Below are 19,095 nucleotides of genomic sequence, written 5' to 3'. Positions count from 1 at the left end.
ACTCTACAAATCTCTAGAGAGATGTTATTGTTTTTTTCTACCAACTATCGCTATTAAGCAACCAGATGAATGTGGAGCCACTCTGAATAAGGCAATATTGACATAACTCCACTGGTCGAGTGAGCTTGTGTGTTAAGTACTTATGCCTCGGACTAGACAGGGTGACTATGGGCACATTGGTCTGTTGCCTCTATGTGGTTGGTTGCATTGGTCTTCTGATGATGGACTGCTGCCCTGCCTGCAGGCTTGGACCCCCAACACAGTATGTTCCAGTACTTTAAACAATTAATGATGGACCATGTGCCTGGGGCCTCTCTCTCTCTCTCTCTCTCTCTCTGTTTTTCTTAGGCTTTTAATATAGATTGATTAAAGGACATCAGGTTTGTGTTGGGTTGTTTAATGCTGTCACTAGCCATATCAAACTCATGTGCACACAACTCTTTTAAAGAAGAGGAATTTCCAGACGATTTTCACCCTCAAGATAAGAGCAGAACAGTGTGTCGCCTAGTCAGCTCTCAGACTCAACAGGTGTCTGGCTTCAAGCTACAAGTTTTATGAATACAGAAGCTCTCCATTCAGTCTGTCACACCTTCTCTATCAGACACGTGAGGTCACACAAACCTGTGGTTCCTGGTATCACATGGCCAGACTCTGATCTGAGAAAGCTTGTTTTTGGCTTCTGGGACCTCTTCATCCTCCAGCCGTTTCTGTGTCCCAGACTTGTTTTTTCCTTTATTTGTATTTTCCCTGTGGAGATGTTCATGTAGGATCAGAGCTGAGAAGATGTGAGACCGATGATGTTGAGGACAAAAGGGGTCTTTGTGACGGACCTCCACGATGAAGCAGGGGAGGCATGGGGGGGTTACAGTGGTGACAAGGGGACGGCCACAGATGTAGAGTGTGAAACAATGCCTTGCTGACGCACCCGGCTGGAAAAGAGCTGCTCTTCTCTCTGTCCACTTTTCTCCCTCTTTTTCTCTGAGTCATAATTCCATTTTCACAAAATCTGCCTCAGATCGAGTGGCCTTTTATTTCTCAACGTGCTGAGATTGAGCTCACGCTACTCATGGGGATTGTTTCCATAGATCGCTATGTTTCCCCTCTCTGCTCTGAAGGGCCTCCTCTGACAACTACAGAGAGATGAAGCTGCGCTCAGGAAGTAGAAAGTTACACTGCTGTTTTCAATTCAAAGTGCCTCCACTATCCTTCAGGAGGGACCTCATTCATTCTCACAGATGGCATCTGGTTAGAATGACATTTTTTTTACTTAGACAGGAGTGACTAGGGCTGCACTCAAGTCCTGACCCTTATTTCCCCAGTGGTAACTGTGCAATATTTCATTTCTATGATTCAGTTTTTTCTCAGTGTAACTAAGGTAACTTAAAGCATCAATGAGAATATCACAATAACCTGTATTAATGATATTTAAGCACTAGAAATTAGAATTAGCTTCGGCTCTTGAAGTGAATTTGCTACTTACCACTGTTTGAATAGCAAAAGCAGTATAAAAACATTTATTTTGATACTGCACAAATATTGTGAATCACACATAGAAAACAACAACAACAAAATAAGAAATTCCCCCTAAAATAGTCAGTCGATTAGTTCAATGTTCAACTCTCTTCAGTTTCAGTTCAGTTAGGCCTTGGTCCAAATCACTACCCGGTCAGTGTGTGATAACAGTGGAGATCTCATAAATCTTATCTGTAGGATTTATCCAAAAGAATGCAGTCCACCAGCTTGGCGGGTTGATGGCCACTGGTTACACTCACACTCCAGAATTGCTGAGTCGCTGAATTGCTGGATCACTGGCTCGCCTTAGAATATCTCTCACTTTCTCTCTCTCAACAGTGGCAGATTATGCACAACAAAAAAACAGTCCGCATAGAAAACATCTAAATGGCTTTATCACTAACACATTCAAAATCACAGTAACTCAAATTCAATTCTATATCACACTTACACATGAACATAATGCACTGTGTAACATACCACCTCAAGTATGACTTGAGACACAGTCAGTAAAAATACACGTGAATAGTGCAAAGTGCTACATTTTACGGGTTTAAGCATCTAGAAAGGTACTAGGCCTGCACAATTAATTCTTATAAAATCACAATCTCAATTCACCCTGTTCACAATTAAATTTTTAAATAACTGTTTTTTTCTGTTTTTTATGAGTTTGATTCTCATTTAATTTTATGAGCCAAATGCATCAAAAACATAAAGACTTAAACATAGACTGTATAAAATAGGTTTTAAAGCGCTCCCAAGCACTGCAATGCTCTCTCTTCTCTTCATTGAAGCCTCTATGTTTACAGGCTTGTGATGATGAGCAATGTGCTATAGGTGCCAAATAAATATGTTTGGTAGTGCCAATTTGTTTTGTCATGGTTCATGTGTTCAATAAACATTACACTTCATGAGAAAAAAAGTCCTGGCAGAGAATCATGATATCAACGCTAAGCTAAAAAATCCAGATTCATATTTTCCCCCCGAATCGTGCAGGCCTACTTACAGTACTTTGGCCCTGTGCGTTTTAGATGGGCTACATCAAATTTAATTGGCTGTAGGTTTCTGGAAAGTTATAGTCCAAACTAATACTTATTTTATGAATAGAGTACAGTTATTCTATATGATTAGTTTAATATTTATTCTTGAATCCACTTCTCAAGATTTCACTCAAAAACCAAAGAAATCAATCTAGTTTAGAGCAACGGGTTATAATCTATACAGTTTTACTTTTGAACAACTTTATCTTTCTTCATTTCACTCAAGTAATTACTTTAGTCCATCAAATTATTGCGAGAGACTTTACTGACTGCTAAGTGAGTCAAGTTGTTGTAAGTCTATATGGATATTAACTCCCTCCAGTGCAACTTGTCCACAGAAGGGTCTATTTATTATTTCCTCGTCTTCACTTCTGGAAGTTGATTTGGTTTAAAAAGTCTGCTGCGGGCTTCTCTGACAGCTGACGTTAATTCAGCTGTTTTACTTCTAAGTTTTGGCAGTTGGTGACCAGCAGCCTTTTGATTGGAAGAGGCCACCAAATTCCTATTAGTGTGGTGATGTCAATGATTGTTGTCGTGCTGGGTTTTCTGACATTTATGCCTGTTAGCAACACAGAACATATCTTCACTCCAGCACATGAATGCACCACACAAAGCCAGGAGCAGTAGTATTCATGATGTTTTGTTTGTAACCTTTAGTGTAAGCAGCACATGATAGTCTTAATTGATGGTCTTTACATTATCAGCATCGGACTTTGTATCACCTACTGCATTCTCATCATGTTGGCTGGGAAGTAGAGAACACAATTGAGTGAGATTTTAGAGATTCACCCAAACTCCAAATGTAAAAGAGACCTCACTACAAAATGCCTCGTTTACATTGGTCTACTTTTGTCCAGTCACCTGAGTTATGGCTTCATCTAGTGGCGCCAAGCACTCAGACTCTGACTGGAACTTAGACACGTACGAGCCAGTACACTCATGCACACACATAACATAGGCCGAAACACATTCATTTGGCCATCAGAGAGTGCTTCCCTCCGAGACACTACATGTCCCTTGTGTTTTTCTTATGTCACTCTCCCTTGTGGGAAGGGAGGTTTTGCTTTGATATAAGTATTACTGTGAGTTAAGTATGAACAGCTGTGCATCCACATGCCTATATGTCTTAAGGGGGATTATGTGACTTACCATACCTTTGTTTAGTTCTAAGAATTTATAACCAGCCTGCGTGCAAAATGTCATACATGGATTATCAAGGAGCTACACTGAAGTTGTTCTTTTGTGTCCAGCAGGATATATTTGGATAACCAAATCCTAAATGGAGTCCTTTGAAGAGTGAGCTATTGACAGGCAGGTCAAGAAGAGAGTCTTGAATCTAGTCTGCTTTTGATGTGTGCTGATCCGGCACTAGAGGAAAAACCTGTTCCTATAGCAGATTGTTATGAACAAATGTGAGACTAGTGGAAACATACTGATCCCTCTGCTTAACACTGGTGAAAAAGATACCAATCAATGAAATGTCACAGGCATGACTGACCGTACATAATGCATTTAGGCCAGAACATTGGTGTTACCTTAGAGAAACCTTAAAGCAACCACACAGGCTACCTTAACCTTTATGCAATTATTTATGATGTTTGCTTGGAAAGTTTGACAAAGGCTGTGTATGATACTCACATGTACTCTCTGAGTGGTGTTGAAATTAAAAGAAAATGTGCCGTGTTGGATCTATATCTTTCAATTATTATTAGATACCGGTGCCCATATATGACAACTGAGTTTCAGTACTGATACCAAAACAACTTTTAGGTGCTTTAGTTTTAGGAATAAAAACAAAATCTTGAGTTTGATCTCTTTAGCATCAACATTAGTATATAACATACATAATCAATCAATCAAACAATAAGTAAAGACAACTAAATATAATGCATTTTATGCCAACATTTAATATTTGACATTCATCAATACGTGACTCTACGGACAGATTTTGGTCAGCACTCAATAAGTATTGAAGTTTGATACACAGCCCTATTTATATTTAATGAATCTGGTGTACGATGTACACACGTTATGTATATACACACACAGACCAGAAGAAGTCAAGTGTGTGATCTGTGTCTGTCTGTGTGAGCTGCATGGATCAGAGCGGCTCACTTGGCTGCTATCAAATGGTGAGAACCCATTATCAGTTGTTGTAGGTGCCAAACAATGCACTGGCTCAAATGATATATCCCCCTTTCACCCCCAACCCCACCCCATTATCAGAGAGGGAGAGAGCTTGTGACTCATCCAGTTATTGTATTACAACCAGAGGCAATGATACAAACCCGGATAACTTCACCACCATGGGTGGGAGCAATTAGGATTAGCGATAAGCAAAATGTTGCTCTTAAAATACAGCTGCGATAATAAGGCAAATAATAGCTGGACTAATAATAGCTGTGCGAGTCGGGGATGAGGAAGTGCAGGCTTCCAATAACAGCTCATGGTTTACTAATAATTTGGCTCTCTGCAAAAGTAAATACTGGGATTTAAGGTTGAACTGCCATGGTGGACAGCCAAGAGATAATATATTAGGAATCCATTAGCGGCGTTAAATGTTAATCTGTGTGGCATGCAAGGCCATAGGCTTTTAAGGGCAGTTTTACTCTGGATTCTGTTGAGCTTAGTGCCCCCTATCCCAGTGGTGGTGACAGTAGGCTGATTGTTTTTGTGTCAAAGGTCACTGTCACACCAGTAGCCAACTGTCTTGTTATCCCACTATCCCAGTTACAATTACAACATTAAAACAGCCACAGCATATGAAGGGCTGGTCTGTGAATGCGTTACTGGAGTGAAACAGTAATTAAAAACATGTTTACTATCAGTATACAAACCTGCTATTGAAATACACACCACTGTGAACAACTCATGTCTCTATTGTCAAAGACATTACAGACCTTCTTTAATCTCCTCAGCCTCTTTGATTGTCCTCTGATCTTCTTATTAAATGGAAAGTGGAGATCATCCTAATTATTTTGTCCAATCAGTATAGACAGTTTTTCCTGTTGTACAGCGCTGAGACTTTGGGTCTTACAGCATGTCTTATTCACATTCTAGTGAATGATGTCACATGTCACCAAGACCCTGGTCCCATGATGTAATTTCACACACTCATAGTTAACCCAAAGTAAGTTCTACTCTACTATATCTTCAGAGGATCATTCTGCTGTATTGTGCAGAAAGCAACAAAAAGCATATTTCACGCTCTCTCTTCACATGGAAAAAATAAAAAGCCCTTCCTTTTTAGGTGGCAGAAAGACGGCACTGTTTCCTTTGTTAAGGATAAAGCGTCACAAGCACCTTCATGTTGTAAAGAAGAGCCATAGCTGCTAGACTCTACGTTTTCTCCACCATTCAATATACCTGAATCACATTTCCTCTTTGTTATGGTATGCATAACCTTTAAAGGCTGAGCAGAGATGGTCAGGATATAATAAATAAAAAGGCCTGAACACTAACACATATACAGTTTCAGCTTGTAGTTTTCAAACTATGTGTTGCTATGCTTTTATTCCAGTGAAATGTTGCTGATGTATCAGGCTTCACAAACATGACACATGTGACTTTTCCTGAATATGGCCCAGGAGGCGGATGTGTAACATGCATGAGTTCAGTATTAGCTCATCCTCGACCGAGCAGCTCATTCAGGTCAAAATTTAAGTTGAAGCGGTTACCAAACTGCTCTCGCATTTCTGCGGTTTAAACTGTAACCTGTTGTTATTGTACCCACATTGATCTGTATGCTTTGTAGTAAAAGTCAATATTGTATATGGTTGAATAGTTAAACAGGGAAGGACAGTGGTAAAAACAGTGTAGTAAATATTAGCAGATGCTTATATAACCGCACAGTGAAACTAAAGTCTTGTATGTGGGGCCAGCATCTATCTATCATACTATCTCATTTAATGTTGCCTAATGCTCCTGTGCTTAATTCTGTTACTCAGTATTTAAAGACAAAACAACTAAAAGAAAAAAAACATGTTCTAGTTCTTAACAAATGCAGTACCATGTAGTCAGCAGCAGACATTTTCCTATTGTAGGAGTTAGCTCCTAATATTCCTGTTACGTTGGTCTCTGTCAAAGCGAAATGGTGGCCCAGGGTTCATGTTGTGCATTGTGCTTAAAAGGAGATGGAGGCAATAGCAGATGAAATAGGAATTCCTGGATGTTTAGCTCACAGTCACACAGTTCAAAGTCTGTACTCCCCTCACACGGTTCAAATCAGAGTGAATGAGAGCAGAGTGAATGGGGCTGGTGGGCTTGTCAGTTTGTTAGGCTAATTTTGTGTTCTTGCAGCCGCCGTGCTGTAATTGCAACTGTGCTTGTGAGGGTGTGAGTGGGCAGGAAGTGAGGGGTTAGTGAGGACACAGCTGGGAGGAGATTGTTATGTCCAGCCCTGCCCCCCCTTCCCTCTGTTAGTCCAGCCAAACTCTGACCCCTGAACACTGAACAGCTAAGACCACTGACAAACAGACACTGGTGTACTCATCAGCACAGGTTTGTATCTAATGCTCATATAATATAATGCTCAATGGAGCATTTTATATTAATATGTGTTAATTAATACATTTTACCCATTGAAACATAATTCAAATGAAGAAATATGGAGTACAGTTGACATCTCTTGGTGCTGTTACTAATGCTACTCTTCATTTTTCACTAATTTAAATCTTTTTCAATATCCAACAGTTAATCGATTAGTAAACACAATTGTTAATTGCAGCCCTAAAGTAAAAACAGGCATTGATTGAAGCAGCAGCAATAGGTCAGGCAAAGTGCACAATCATTTAATGTAAGATCATTTTGTGGCTGTCCCTCTAGTTAACCGAAAGCAGAGATGGAAAAAAGAGGGAAGAGGGACAAATGATAAATGTCCTAAAGCAGGATGCTACATGGTATAATTCATTCAAGTTATGTAAGCCACACAAAAGTAATAAAACCGCTAGAATGTGGCCCTGCTGCCTTGTTTTCAAAGATCTGAAATGACAGTGTAACTGCAACAACAAAGACACTTTTATGACTGTTTTACCAAAGGTTGTTCTCCTTTATTCACTGTCATTTGTTTTCTCTGAGAAAATGAGATGGCTGAACTGTTGTGTCAATCCTGTGGAGATAGAGACGGAGAATATAAACCTCCAAAATGATGTCCAGCTAAAATCTCAACAGCATTCACAGCATTTCTGGAACCTAGTAGCTCTGAAAATATCTGCTTTGTTTGGGTCTTACTTTAGTGAAGCAGCTTTTTTCCATTTCTTTTACATGAATGTCACGAAACAAGACTGCCAGATGAACATTAAAATGACTCCATTAGAGTAAACCTACTGTAAGTGGATACACTCCAGCATGCGCCTCTTTTGTTGACTCCATGTGGTGCCAGTCATCTCACTACTACTAAAAATGCATGTGAACTACAAATGATGAAGGGAATTGATGTGATACAGTGTTATGTGGGTCAGACAGAAAATAAGCACAAATAAAAAAGTAATTAAATTTTTGTTTTCTACAACATTAGTATGAGATAATAGTACAAGCTTGAGAATGCTCACACAAAAACATGCACATGCTGCTGAATTTAAGATGTTTAAGAATGATAAAGAAGTGCTGATACAAAGTGTTAGTGTTGGACAACATGTTGTAAATGTTCACACAGAAGAAGCTTATTCAGCTGGGTTGGGTGGAGATCAGCTATGTGAATAATTGTTACTAACGATATAAAACATGAGTAGCTCTCGGCCACTTTCATTTCGTCAAATTAGTTCTCAGAGAAAAAAAGGTTGGCGTACAGCTGTACAGGGACAGATACAGTGTCAGAAGAAAAGTGGTAAAATCAGGGCCCGCCAAGTGTTGAACTTAAGCCGGTCAAGAATAAATTGAAGGCTGAGACATTAAACAGAAGGATAAAAAAAGCATTATAATCTTGTGATTTGAGGAAAAAATTGTTGGTCAAATTAGTGGCGTGGGTAGTTTTAGCTGGTGGTTGCAGTTTGTTTTAGTCAGTAATTCCAGGATCGCTGGGAGATTTTTTCCCTCATGTTTGGACAACGTATATGTGCAAGTATTAATTCAGGGTCGGTTTTTCTGACAGATGTGCGGCCTGGGTCCAGCTCTATTTAGCTTCACGGAATTTGCTTCAGTGTTTCACAAAGATTACTCTGAGGCCTCACTGGTCGCCTGAGACCAATTTTGGTTTAGCCTGAGCCATGACGAAAACAAAGCTCTGATTCCAGATGGCAGGGACCCAAGATGGCAAAGACTTGATAAGTAATGGCTTCTTTCTTATGTCAGTATTCACACATTATAGTAACCCCTGATTAGATATGGAGTAGTGCAAAAAAGTCTCAGAGTATTGTCTATTTTTACTACTCTGGTGCCGCATGTTATCTTTTCAGATCAGCAGTGTGTGACTCTCTGTAAGACATTTTAAAAGCTCCAGATGCCTATCAAAGGTCATGTACTGGAGAGTAGCCCCCCTGTCAACAGCAGTCAGGGTCCCCAGAGCCAGTGTGTTGACTTATGGGATGTAGCACTCTGGCCTTTTAAAGTTTAAACTTCAGCTTTAGTCGAGCTCAAGGTTGGTGGGATATCAGAACTTATTTTTCACTGCAGGGCAGGCCTTTTCAAAGAATCCTGGAGAAATCCAAACGTTTGGTGGACAATGCCTTTATTCAAAAAAGGCATTGACAGTAAGTCGTATTTGTGGTTATTAGTTCTTAGTATATTTCTTCTCACTGTATTGTCATAGGAGTTAATATAAGTGAAATATACATCAACATGTGGCCACCTCAGCTCTGCTTACTGACGAGATGTCTACAGTTGCTGTTGCTGAACCTTATATAATAAAAAACAACTTGTACAGTTGCCACAGTGCTGCAGAATGGCATTGAAATATTATTTTTGATTAATAGATCACATCCGTTAAATTATGAGTTTTGTCTCTGAATGACAGTGGTGTGAAAATCTAATTTGTGCACATTCCAGCATGCCTTCTTGTGAAGTACTTGTCCAGGGGGATATTATTAAAGACAGAAGGGATTTTCTGTGTGTTTGCCAAGACAAAATCTTTTCCATCCCCTTCCTTCATTCCTTGATTAACATGCTATCCGTCTGCCATACTTTATAAAGCACCTTGCCCAGGAGCCGCGCCTTATAAGCCAATGTTTGGACTTCTTTTAACTTCACCGCCAGGAGGTTCCTGCTTAAGTAAATGTCGAGTGTGGCTCGTCTTTGAGAGCCGAAATTCTGGAGCAAGAATAGTCAGGAGACATCAGGGGAAGATACTCTAAAGTCCAGCTCAGTGGTTATAAAGAGAGTGGCAGTGTGCTAATGAAGAAAAGCTTATACTGCTCTCTTTATACAACATTGCTGTTTGGAGAGGGAAGTGTCAGAGCGGCCGTGGGTCTGTGCTGGATTTCAGGCCTAGGAGATATACTGTAAGTGCAGCAACAGACACAACAAGCTTCAGGATCAAATAGCTGCCAGTCCAAAAGGAGTCACACACACACACACACACACACACACACACACACACACACACACACTGCAAAAAGGGATGTCTAAAAACAAGATAAAAACACTAAATCTGAGGAAATAGGTACTCAAAACAAGTGAAATTATGTGTCCATACAGCAAGATAATTTCACTTGACAAACTTGCTTGATTTAAGATTATAGTGTAAAGTTGAACACTTAAAAGAAGAATTTCATTCTTATAACAAAATAAATAATCTAACACTTCTAAATCGAAGTGTTTTTATCCTGGTAAGAACCAAATTATTTGCAATGCGCAAACGCACACGCACACACACACACACACACACACACACACACACACACACACACACATGCATAGCTCACCCAAGATTTATTCAAAAGCCTCTGTTTTGCCTCCATTCTCCAGACCATGTAGTGTCTAAGCATAACTTGGCATTGACTCAAGCGTTGTTCATCATGTTTCCCCACACTTTAGTTTCATCTATTCAGAGATATCAGGCTGTTATTTTGAGCTAGCATTCAATATGTAGTCAGTCAGCTGTTGTTCAGCTCTGATATGCTCATACTGAACGCACTGTACCTGTTGATATTTTGGGTCTTTTGCGACGTTTCAAAACATGCTGGTCTTGCATTTGCATCCCATTTGCAAATAAATGTTTACTCATGCTATCACTGCACTACTGTGTGATTTTCCTGTTCAACAGAAATTCTGAAAATCTTGATTGTGGGACCTGCTAAGCTGTGTTCAAGCACATTGTTTGTTGCCAAACTATTAAAATCAATTTGATAGGAATGTCTTTACTTGGATTGAAATCTGAGCATGCTCACATGGGAAGCTGAATTGGCTGGATGTAAATTGAGTGCATTGCTGAGAACCATGGTCCTGGGAACTGCAGGTGGCCCTGTATCTCAGACAGGCCCCTTAGCTAACTTAGTTTTCTGGCTCACTCTGTTAAGAGCCATCTGTTTGGGATTAATACCATTAGAGTTTTATCAGGGCTCTTATAGACTGGAGTGTCAGGTCTCCATTGGTGGTCTTTAACATTACGATGTAGAGCTTATCAGAAAGCCCTGGCCTGTCAATGCTTTATGAACACAACAGGCTAATTGCTAATTGAGCGACGGTGCGGCACAAATTCTATTTTGCACTTGGAGAACGATTGCTTAGCCAGTCATGTAAAGAACAAGAGTGAATCGTCTTTGTGGGTCCTCACACCTGATCTTCAATAGCCTGATGATGAGGTGTCTCACATCTCTTGGCAGCTTTGATCTGAATCTTTGAAAGTTGACTGACAGTTGGCATCAACCATTCTCTGTCATGATGCATCAAGGAGTTCAGGGAAAAGGGCTTCTTGTTTTTTCTGGAAACCTGTTTGAAGGAACTTTGCTGCATCTCTAGCCCAGAGAAATAAAACATGAGGATACATTTTGAAAGCTCTGTTGCTAGTTCTTTAATAATGTTCTTGCTCTCTGGCTGCATCAGCTATATTAGGGGTTGATATTTACCCAATACATCAGAAGAATGTTTTGCTTCTGCACCTGCGAACCATCATTGTGCTTATTTGTGCTTACCACTGTGCTTCTAATCTAGTCTGGCCATTTGTTTTCAGATGGAACACGAAGCTACCTGGACCTAAACTGGAATTTGTCTGCTACTGTCCTGTGGTAATGGTGTTGCATTTAAACCGCAGATTGTTAGATTGTCTCTGTGTTGTTGTGGCAACAAAGGGCGAGTTCTACAGTGCAAACTTCATCTCAAGAACACGGCACAAAGCCTCCCATCACTTTGCAAGTTTGTTTTAGTCTACTTTCGTTTTAACCATTGTGTGGATGCTAAGTTAGTAGTCTAATACTTCTTTTAAGGATTAGGCTGGGTATTGTTAAAAAATATTCAATACTGATACCAATTTTTTATATTCCATTTTAGCAAAAAGAAGTTACAACATTGCACATTACAATACACATCTTTACCCAGTACCCAGCCTTAGACAAGGAAACATTCATGAAAATATGCAGTGTATGCATGTGCATTGATAATTATCCTCTATCTATAGTTCTCCATCTCTACGCCGCGGTCTTTCTCATAAACACAACTTAAAAACACACACGCAAACACACTGGTTTGGTGACATATCAGCCATGGCTCAGAAAGGCTGGTACTGGTGATGACATGTTTCATGTCCTCCAGTTTAATCTTCATGTTGTTAGTAAGACTGATTGAAATTCAGCCTTCATATGTGTGCTTTGCCTGCATGTCTTTTTCTCATTATTGATGATATCATCTTCAGAGGAAGCACTCTGTGCTCTGGTCATGGGTCAAGTGACTTTCCCAGGCTGGAGTGTGTTTCTGAACCCTGAGAGGAGGGGTGTGTGCACAAGCATGTGTGTTTCTCTGAACAAAGGGGAAGTCCAGATCTCAAGGCTCCGTTTCTGATGTTCAGTCTTGGCTGAGGACTAGTGAGAAGAGAAATCACTAACAGACTTACACAGACTCACAACACGCATTCAAAAACACACATAGAAAGCGGCTCCAGCAGTGCAGCGGAATGTTTTTAAGGTCGAAGACCCCACAAAGCTGACTGTACACACAAGAAAGTTACATTAATGGCTGCTTCTGTTTCTCACTAATATCTAAAGTTGTTGTCAATTATGACACATCACATGTCCCCAGGCATGCATTACAGTGAACCCTCTGGGCTTCCTATCTACCATGCACAGCGCGACGTGAAGAGAATGTCCTCTTACGGAGCAACCACGAGGCCACGCTCATCATCTCTAACCAGATCACATCTAATGGCCCCTCAGACATTTGAGGAATGTTTCTCCTTGCAGTAAATCCTACAACACAGAGTGTTTTTCATTTTGTTTATTGACCTCACCCAGGTCGGGCAGAGTTCACTGTATTACTGCGATGTGACTTGTGCATGCATTTCACTCTCTTTGTCATCTTTGTGTGTGTTTTCCAGATGAGTGCCAATGTGCTGATCTTTCTGTGCACTAACATGATTGGGATCTGTACCCACTACCCTGCTGAGGTTTCCCAGCGACAAGCCTTCCAGGAAACCAGAGGATACATCCAGGCCAGACTGTACCTGCAGAGGGAAAACCAGCAGCAGGTACACATATTACGCACAAGTTCATAGACACAGACACATGTATGTTCAAGCAAATAATTGAGGGAAGCAGTCGTGCCCACATCCTGGAGGTAATCTAAACACGTGTACAAATGCAAAAGAGCAACAAGCGGGTGTCTCCATTTTCCAGTCTAATTTTTTTTTGTCTCTTTTTTGAGGTCAGCAATATGCTCTGAAGTATAACACGTATCTCCACTCCTCTCTATTTGACTAACACGTTCCCACGCAGATGCCAACGAGGCACGGTGACTCACTGAGCATTCTTAACTCAATGAGAAACCGATGAAAATGAATGGACTCCTTCTGTGTCTTTCTTTTTTTAATTTCTCTCTCTCTCTTTTTCTTTCTCTCTGTTTTTTTTCTCTCTCTTTCTCTCTCTCTCGCTTTCTCTCTCTCAATTCAATTCATTTATTGGCATGAATGTAACAAAATCAATATTGCCAAAGCATCAAGCAAAATTAATACAAATGTAAATTCAACAACAATATAAATAATCATATCAAAGCCAAAGTAACAGTAATAATACACCAATGGTTAAAATCAAATTAATATGAGAAAAAGCTATTCATGTATCTCTCTCTCTCTCTCACTCTCACTCTCTCTCTCTCTCGCAGGAGCGCCTACTTCTGTCAGTGCTGCCAAGGCACGTTGCCATGGAGATGAAGGCAGATATCAATGCCAAGAAGGAAAATATGATGTTCCACAAGATCTACATTCAAAAACACGACAATGTTAGGTAAATACAGATAGATAGACACATACATGCTTTCACACAACTGCACTAACACCCACTCAGGAAGATGTCGGAGAGCTTATCTACTTTGCTATCACAGCTACCACCAGTGGCTTTGACCTCACTCTGCTGACTGATGTGTCAGTTACAGAGTCACTGCAACAGCTATTTCCCTGACAGCATGTATTATGCATGTTGTTGTTTATTGACACTGACAGCACCGGCTGCAGTAACGATATTGACTTAGGCACACTGCTGTGCTTTCCGTAGAAAATTATAGGCGGCAGTCCTCAAGTTTGTTGGCACACTCTCTTTGCCCTCACTACTGGACTTCACCTCCAGAGTGGGAACAACTTGGTACTAAACAGGTGGTTGAAACTCGCCATCCATTAGCCTGCCGTTGAGCCCAGTCGGGGCTGTTAAGGTTGTGGTGGGGATGGTGGGGATGGTGGGGATGGTGGGGATGGTGGTAGTGGACAATGAAACAAGAATGCAGCAGCCATCTCCTGTTAGAGGTGACCCAAATAGGTGCAAGTGATGCACTTACTGGAATGATCTGTTGCAACGCCGATGCTCTACTACAGTGTAAACTTTCAGGAACACTCCATTATCCAAGTTTAAACCTGCTGTATTTGTCCTGAAATGATGCACAGGTAATTTTGTGAAAGCTCCATCACCAGACAACAACTGAATTATTAATGTTTTCCGATCATGTTGTTTGCGTCACTAATGCCTATATTTGATAGATATATTATGGTCAGTCCATATACCCTTGAAATACTCATTAATATTATCTTTAAGTTAACATGTTTATTATGAGTGTGACTATACCTGTAATGTACTGTACATGGTCAAAAAATTACTAATTTGGCCATTAAAGGCCCTGACATAAATATAAAATTCTACATCATTTTCTACAAAACAATTTACCAGTCCCTCAGTAGCATCCACAGATCATGCAGTCAGTTTTTAGGACTATTTATACAGTGGAAAGTAGTTACAGTGTAAACTGTTCACAGTGACAGAAGAAACGGATATCTCATATCTTTGATAAATAAAACATGCAAGGCTAGATAATACTAGGGGTATGTGAGCAAAAATGTTTGTTTGTAATTTGAATGAATTTACTATGATTGCTTTATGGCTCACAGCCTTGGTCAGGGTGGGAGATGCAGACAGGCTCTAGACTGCTGTAAATAAGGGCCAGTTCTCCCTGAGTAGATGACCTCATGGCACCAACAGCGCCATCTGTTGACTTTAACTCAAATTGAGAATGTCAGTGGTATTGTTTATCCTCGCCTTTCATTACTATCAAAAGTTAGCAATGAAAGGCATGAAGACAGGGGGACAAGGGGTGGTGTTCTCATAGGGACGGGCTGAAGGAGGTGACCTACATTGGCCTAGATGATGAGAGCCAGAGCTGAACAAATGTCTGCCTCTCTCTCTCCCCTACTCACATGGCAGCTGGACAGTGAAGAGGGAGGGAGGCTCTAGACCATGCTAACTAACTCTATACTTTATGGATTGATTTCATTCTCTTTCTCCTTTGTCTTTCTTTTCTTCTCTATTGGTTTTGCTGACACTCACCCACTCCCTTACTACCTACCAAAATTGCCTCTCCTGCAGCATACTGTTTGCAGACATTGAAGGCTTCACCAGCCTGGCGTCTCAGTGCACGGCCCAGGAACTGGTCATGACGCTGAACGAGCTGTTTGCTCGATTTGACAAGCTGGCCTGGGTAAGCACTGACAACCTACTCACACCTTTTTCTCAGCAGAACTTTGAGCCACTGTTGCTGAGTGTAGCTTTGACAAAGCCAACATGATGTACTTGGACGGGGGGGTTACTTAAGCATTGTGTTGAACATCAATTAGACTATGCTGAGACTGAAGTCATCTAAATTATGCATAAACAGTTCTATATTTGACATGAGCAAGGCTGTTATTGAATATATTGTGTGTGTGTGTGTGTGTGTATGTGTGTGTGTGTGTCTCCTTGTTTTACAGGAGAACCACTGCTTGCGTATTAAAATCCTAGGGGACTGTTACTACTGTGTGTCAGGACTGCCTGAGCCCCGGGCTGACCATGCCCACTGCTGTGTGGAGATGGGAGTAGACATGATTGAGGCCATCTCGTGAGTCAAAAACACTAATGCACTGAAACACAAAGATCCACACACTCAAAACGACAACATGCACCCTTACAGTCATATATATTATTCCAGTGAAGGTTAAGTTAAGATTTCTTGCTTTGTTTATGCTGCACGGGGTATAGAAGGGACACTTTGAACCTGAAGGTAACACTAGTTTTTTGACAATTGTGTGTGCATTTGCAGGCTGGTGAGAGAGGTGACAGGCGTTAATGTGAACATGCGGGTGGGCATCCACAGCGGGCGGGTTCACTGTGGGGTGCTGGGCCTGCGCAAGTGGCAGTTTGACGTCTGGTCCAACGACGTGACGCTTGCCAACCAAATGGAGGCCGGGGGGAAGGCTGGGTAAGTCCCCCCAATTCCACCTGCTACTGCCCTGACATGTTCTCGAGTTTTGTTTCTTACACACTGTATTGTGTGTGTGTGTGTGTGTGTGTGTGTGTTTGTGTGTGTGTGTAGGCGTATTCACATCACCAAAGCCACACTACAGTATCTGAACGGGGACTACGAGGTGGAGCCAGGATTTGGAGGAGAGAGGAACGCTTACGTGAAGGAGAACGACATTGAAACGTTCTTGGTGCTGGGCTGCAGCCAGAAGAGGGTTAGTTCACACACACACACACACACACACACACACACACACACACACACACACACAAACACACACACACACACACACACACACACACACACACACACACATCCTTGATTACCTGCTTGACCTCTTCAGAACTTCACACTAGTGCCATATTTCACACAAACAATATAATAGCTTGTCACCTGGCATTGAAGACCTTAATTGTCAAAGCTTTTACTCTGGGGGGTTTTTCACTTCCAGAAAGAGGAGAAAGCCATGATGGCTAAGATGCAGCGAGCACGTGCAAATTCTGTGGAGGGATTGATGCCACGCTGGGTGCCTGACAGATCCTTCTCCAGAACCAAGGAGTCCAAAGTTTTCAGGCAGATGGTGAGATACATGCTGGGAGCATTTAGATGCTTGTCTATATTCCTGTGTCATCATCTCCATTCTCTAAAGTCAAATTATAACTAGTCTTTCTGATTATGTTGTCAAAGGCCAGAATTCTTTCCAACTTTCTATCAATATACCTTATGCTAACTTCATTTTTTTTTTGTCCGTGTCTGTCTAACATTTGGTTCAGACATTCATGTCCATCACAGGATGAACTGTAAGAACTTTGGTGATCCTGTTTATGTAGCAATCTTCTCAACATACAACAACTATTCAATATTCACGGCCACAAAATTATTTCCCCTTTACTGTTTTTTTTTGTTTATTTTTACCTTTATTTTACAAGAATGTCCTGTTGAGTTTAGAAATCTTTAACAAGACACACCTAGCCAAGGTAGCAGCTATGCAATATCTCTAATACTAATACTAATACTACAATGTTTTAAAATACAACATATAACATGATAAATTTACAATAAAATAGAAGAACAGCTACCATTCTAAAGTACTAAACTAAGATGGTAAACATGGTAAACATTATACCTGTTTATTGTTATTGTTTGTAACTGTTCCTAAATGCAGCCTCACAAAGCTGAAAGCAGGACTTTTAGAATACCTTTATCATAAATTAATTAAATACTTTATAAATACGAATTTGAATGCCTGAATGGGACCAATGTGTTCTGAACTGTATATGTGGTAAAGCCTAAAGGAGACAATGGGAATGTGAGAAGAAGTATTGATCTGTTCCCGTCAAATAAACAAACAGTTACAACAGGGCTCCCAGGGATTCCCAGTGTATCTACTACTGAAGCAAATCTGATCAGGCTGCAGCTGCAGATATTTGGCTTTCTCACTCTCTCCCATTTCCTCCCTCTCTTTAGACTACAAGTCTCATTTCCTTGTCTTTCCTACAATTTTCCCCTCGTCTCCTCCTTTTGTCCTCTCCTTCTCAGAGGGTTTGAGCCCTAGGGGCAAAGAGGGTGTAATTTGAAGCCTCTGAGCATTAATTAAAACATCAGTCTGGCTCTCAGGGATTAGCTGTGCAGATGTCTAGGTCTCTGTCTATTTTTCAGTTGTACTGTGGCTACACAACAATCTCTCCCTTTCTCTTATCTACACTATCTCTGATTTTTTGTCTCATTTCAACTCTCTGTTTTTTGTTTTTCTCAGGGCATTGATGAAGCATCCAGCAAAGACAAGTGAGTGTTTTGGCCCCAGTTTTTGTTATTGGGGTGGCTTTCGTTATTAGCGGTTGACTGGCAGACTGTCACTGTAGCTGTCTAACTTTTGTGCCCGTTGTTGGTTTTATACAGTCAGATCCAACCCAGCACTAATACCACATTAGCTCTGAGTCATCAGCCTGTCACAGCCAACTCCCTCATACACACTCACACACAGTTACAAACACACACCACACAGTGACCTATTGTTCCATCAACCTTATAGCCGCTGCGCTCAGGAGGCACTGAACCCTGAGGATGAGGTGGATGAGTTCCTTGGACGGGCCATCGATGCACGCAGCATCGACCAGCTGAGGAAAGATCACGTCAAGAAGTTCCTACTCACCTTTCAGACTGTCGAACTCGAGAAAAAGGTTGGTATTTGAAATTCATCTTAATTCCCTGGTAAATAAACGTAATTGATTATTTTTCTTCTTAACATATTTCATATTGATTTTCTATTTTCAGTACTCTAAAAAGGTCGATGATCGTTTTGGGGGATATGTGGCCTGCACACTCCTTGTTTTCTGTTGCATCTGTTTCATTCAGATTATCATTTTTCCAAAGTAAGTAGCTCTCTCCAATAAGTTGCCTTTCGCAGTTTCCAAGTTATACTGTATACCTAATTGTGGATAGGAAATGTGGCCTTGATTAGATTTATGAGGATTTAATGAGAGTTATACATCCTAATAAGTTTCCTTCTCTTCCGCAGAACAACACTTATGCTCGGTCTTTACATCAGCATCTTTGTCATCCTTATCAACATCCTCTTTATCTGCGCCATATACTCCTGCATCAAAGTGAGAAACAAAGGCCTTCTATAATTTCTCTCACAGATATC

General features: G+C 40.8%; 1 protein-coding gene across 2 annotated transcripts in view; it reads left to right on the top strand.

The window, feature by feature from the left end:
* The window catches only part of LOC116692318 (adenylate cyclase type 6), a 31,571-nt gene that overhangs the window by 7,131 nt on the left and 5,345 nt on the right, over window positions 1-19,095 (top strand). For both annotated transcript variants that reach the window (XM_032520504.1, XM_032520503.1), the window contains 11 exons: window positions 13,012-13,161; window positions 13,794-13,915; window positions 15,539-15,650; window positions 15,919-16,046; window positions 16,248-16,406; window positions 16,521-16,662; window positions 16,900-17,028; window positions 18,205-18,233; window positions 18,481-18,628; window positions 18,723-18,820; window positions 18,967-19,054. In XM_032520504.1, the coding sequence (XP_032376395.1) occupies window positions 13,012-13,161; window positions 13,794-13,915; window positions 15,539-15,650; window positions 15,919-16,046; window positions 16,248-16,406; window positions 16,521-16,662; window positions 16,900-17,028; window positions 18,205-18,233; window positions 18,481-18,628; window positions 18,723-18,820; window positions 18,967-19,054 (1,305 nt within the window). The remainder of the gene's footprint in view (window positions 1-13,011; window positions 13,162-13,793; window positions 13,916-15,538; window positions 15,651-15,918; window positions 16,047-16,247; window positions 16,407-16,520; window positions 16,663-16,899; window positions 17,029-18,204; window positions 18,234-18,480; window positions 18,629-18,722; window positions 18,821-18,966; window positions 19,055-19,095) is intronic.

This window comes from Etheostoma spectabile, chromosome 7 (assembly GCF_008692095.1).
Source record: "Etheostoma spectabile isolate EspeVRDwgs_2016 chromosome 7, UIUC_Espe_1.0, whole genome shotgun sequence".
NCBI lineage: Eukaryota > Metazoa > Chordata > Actinopteri > Perciformes > Percidae > Etheostoma > Etheostoma spectabile.
Note: the sequence above shows the minus strand (reverse complement) of the source record. Positions and strands in the feature narration are given on the sequence as shown.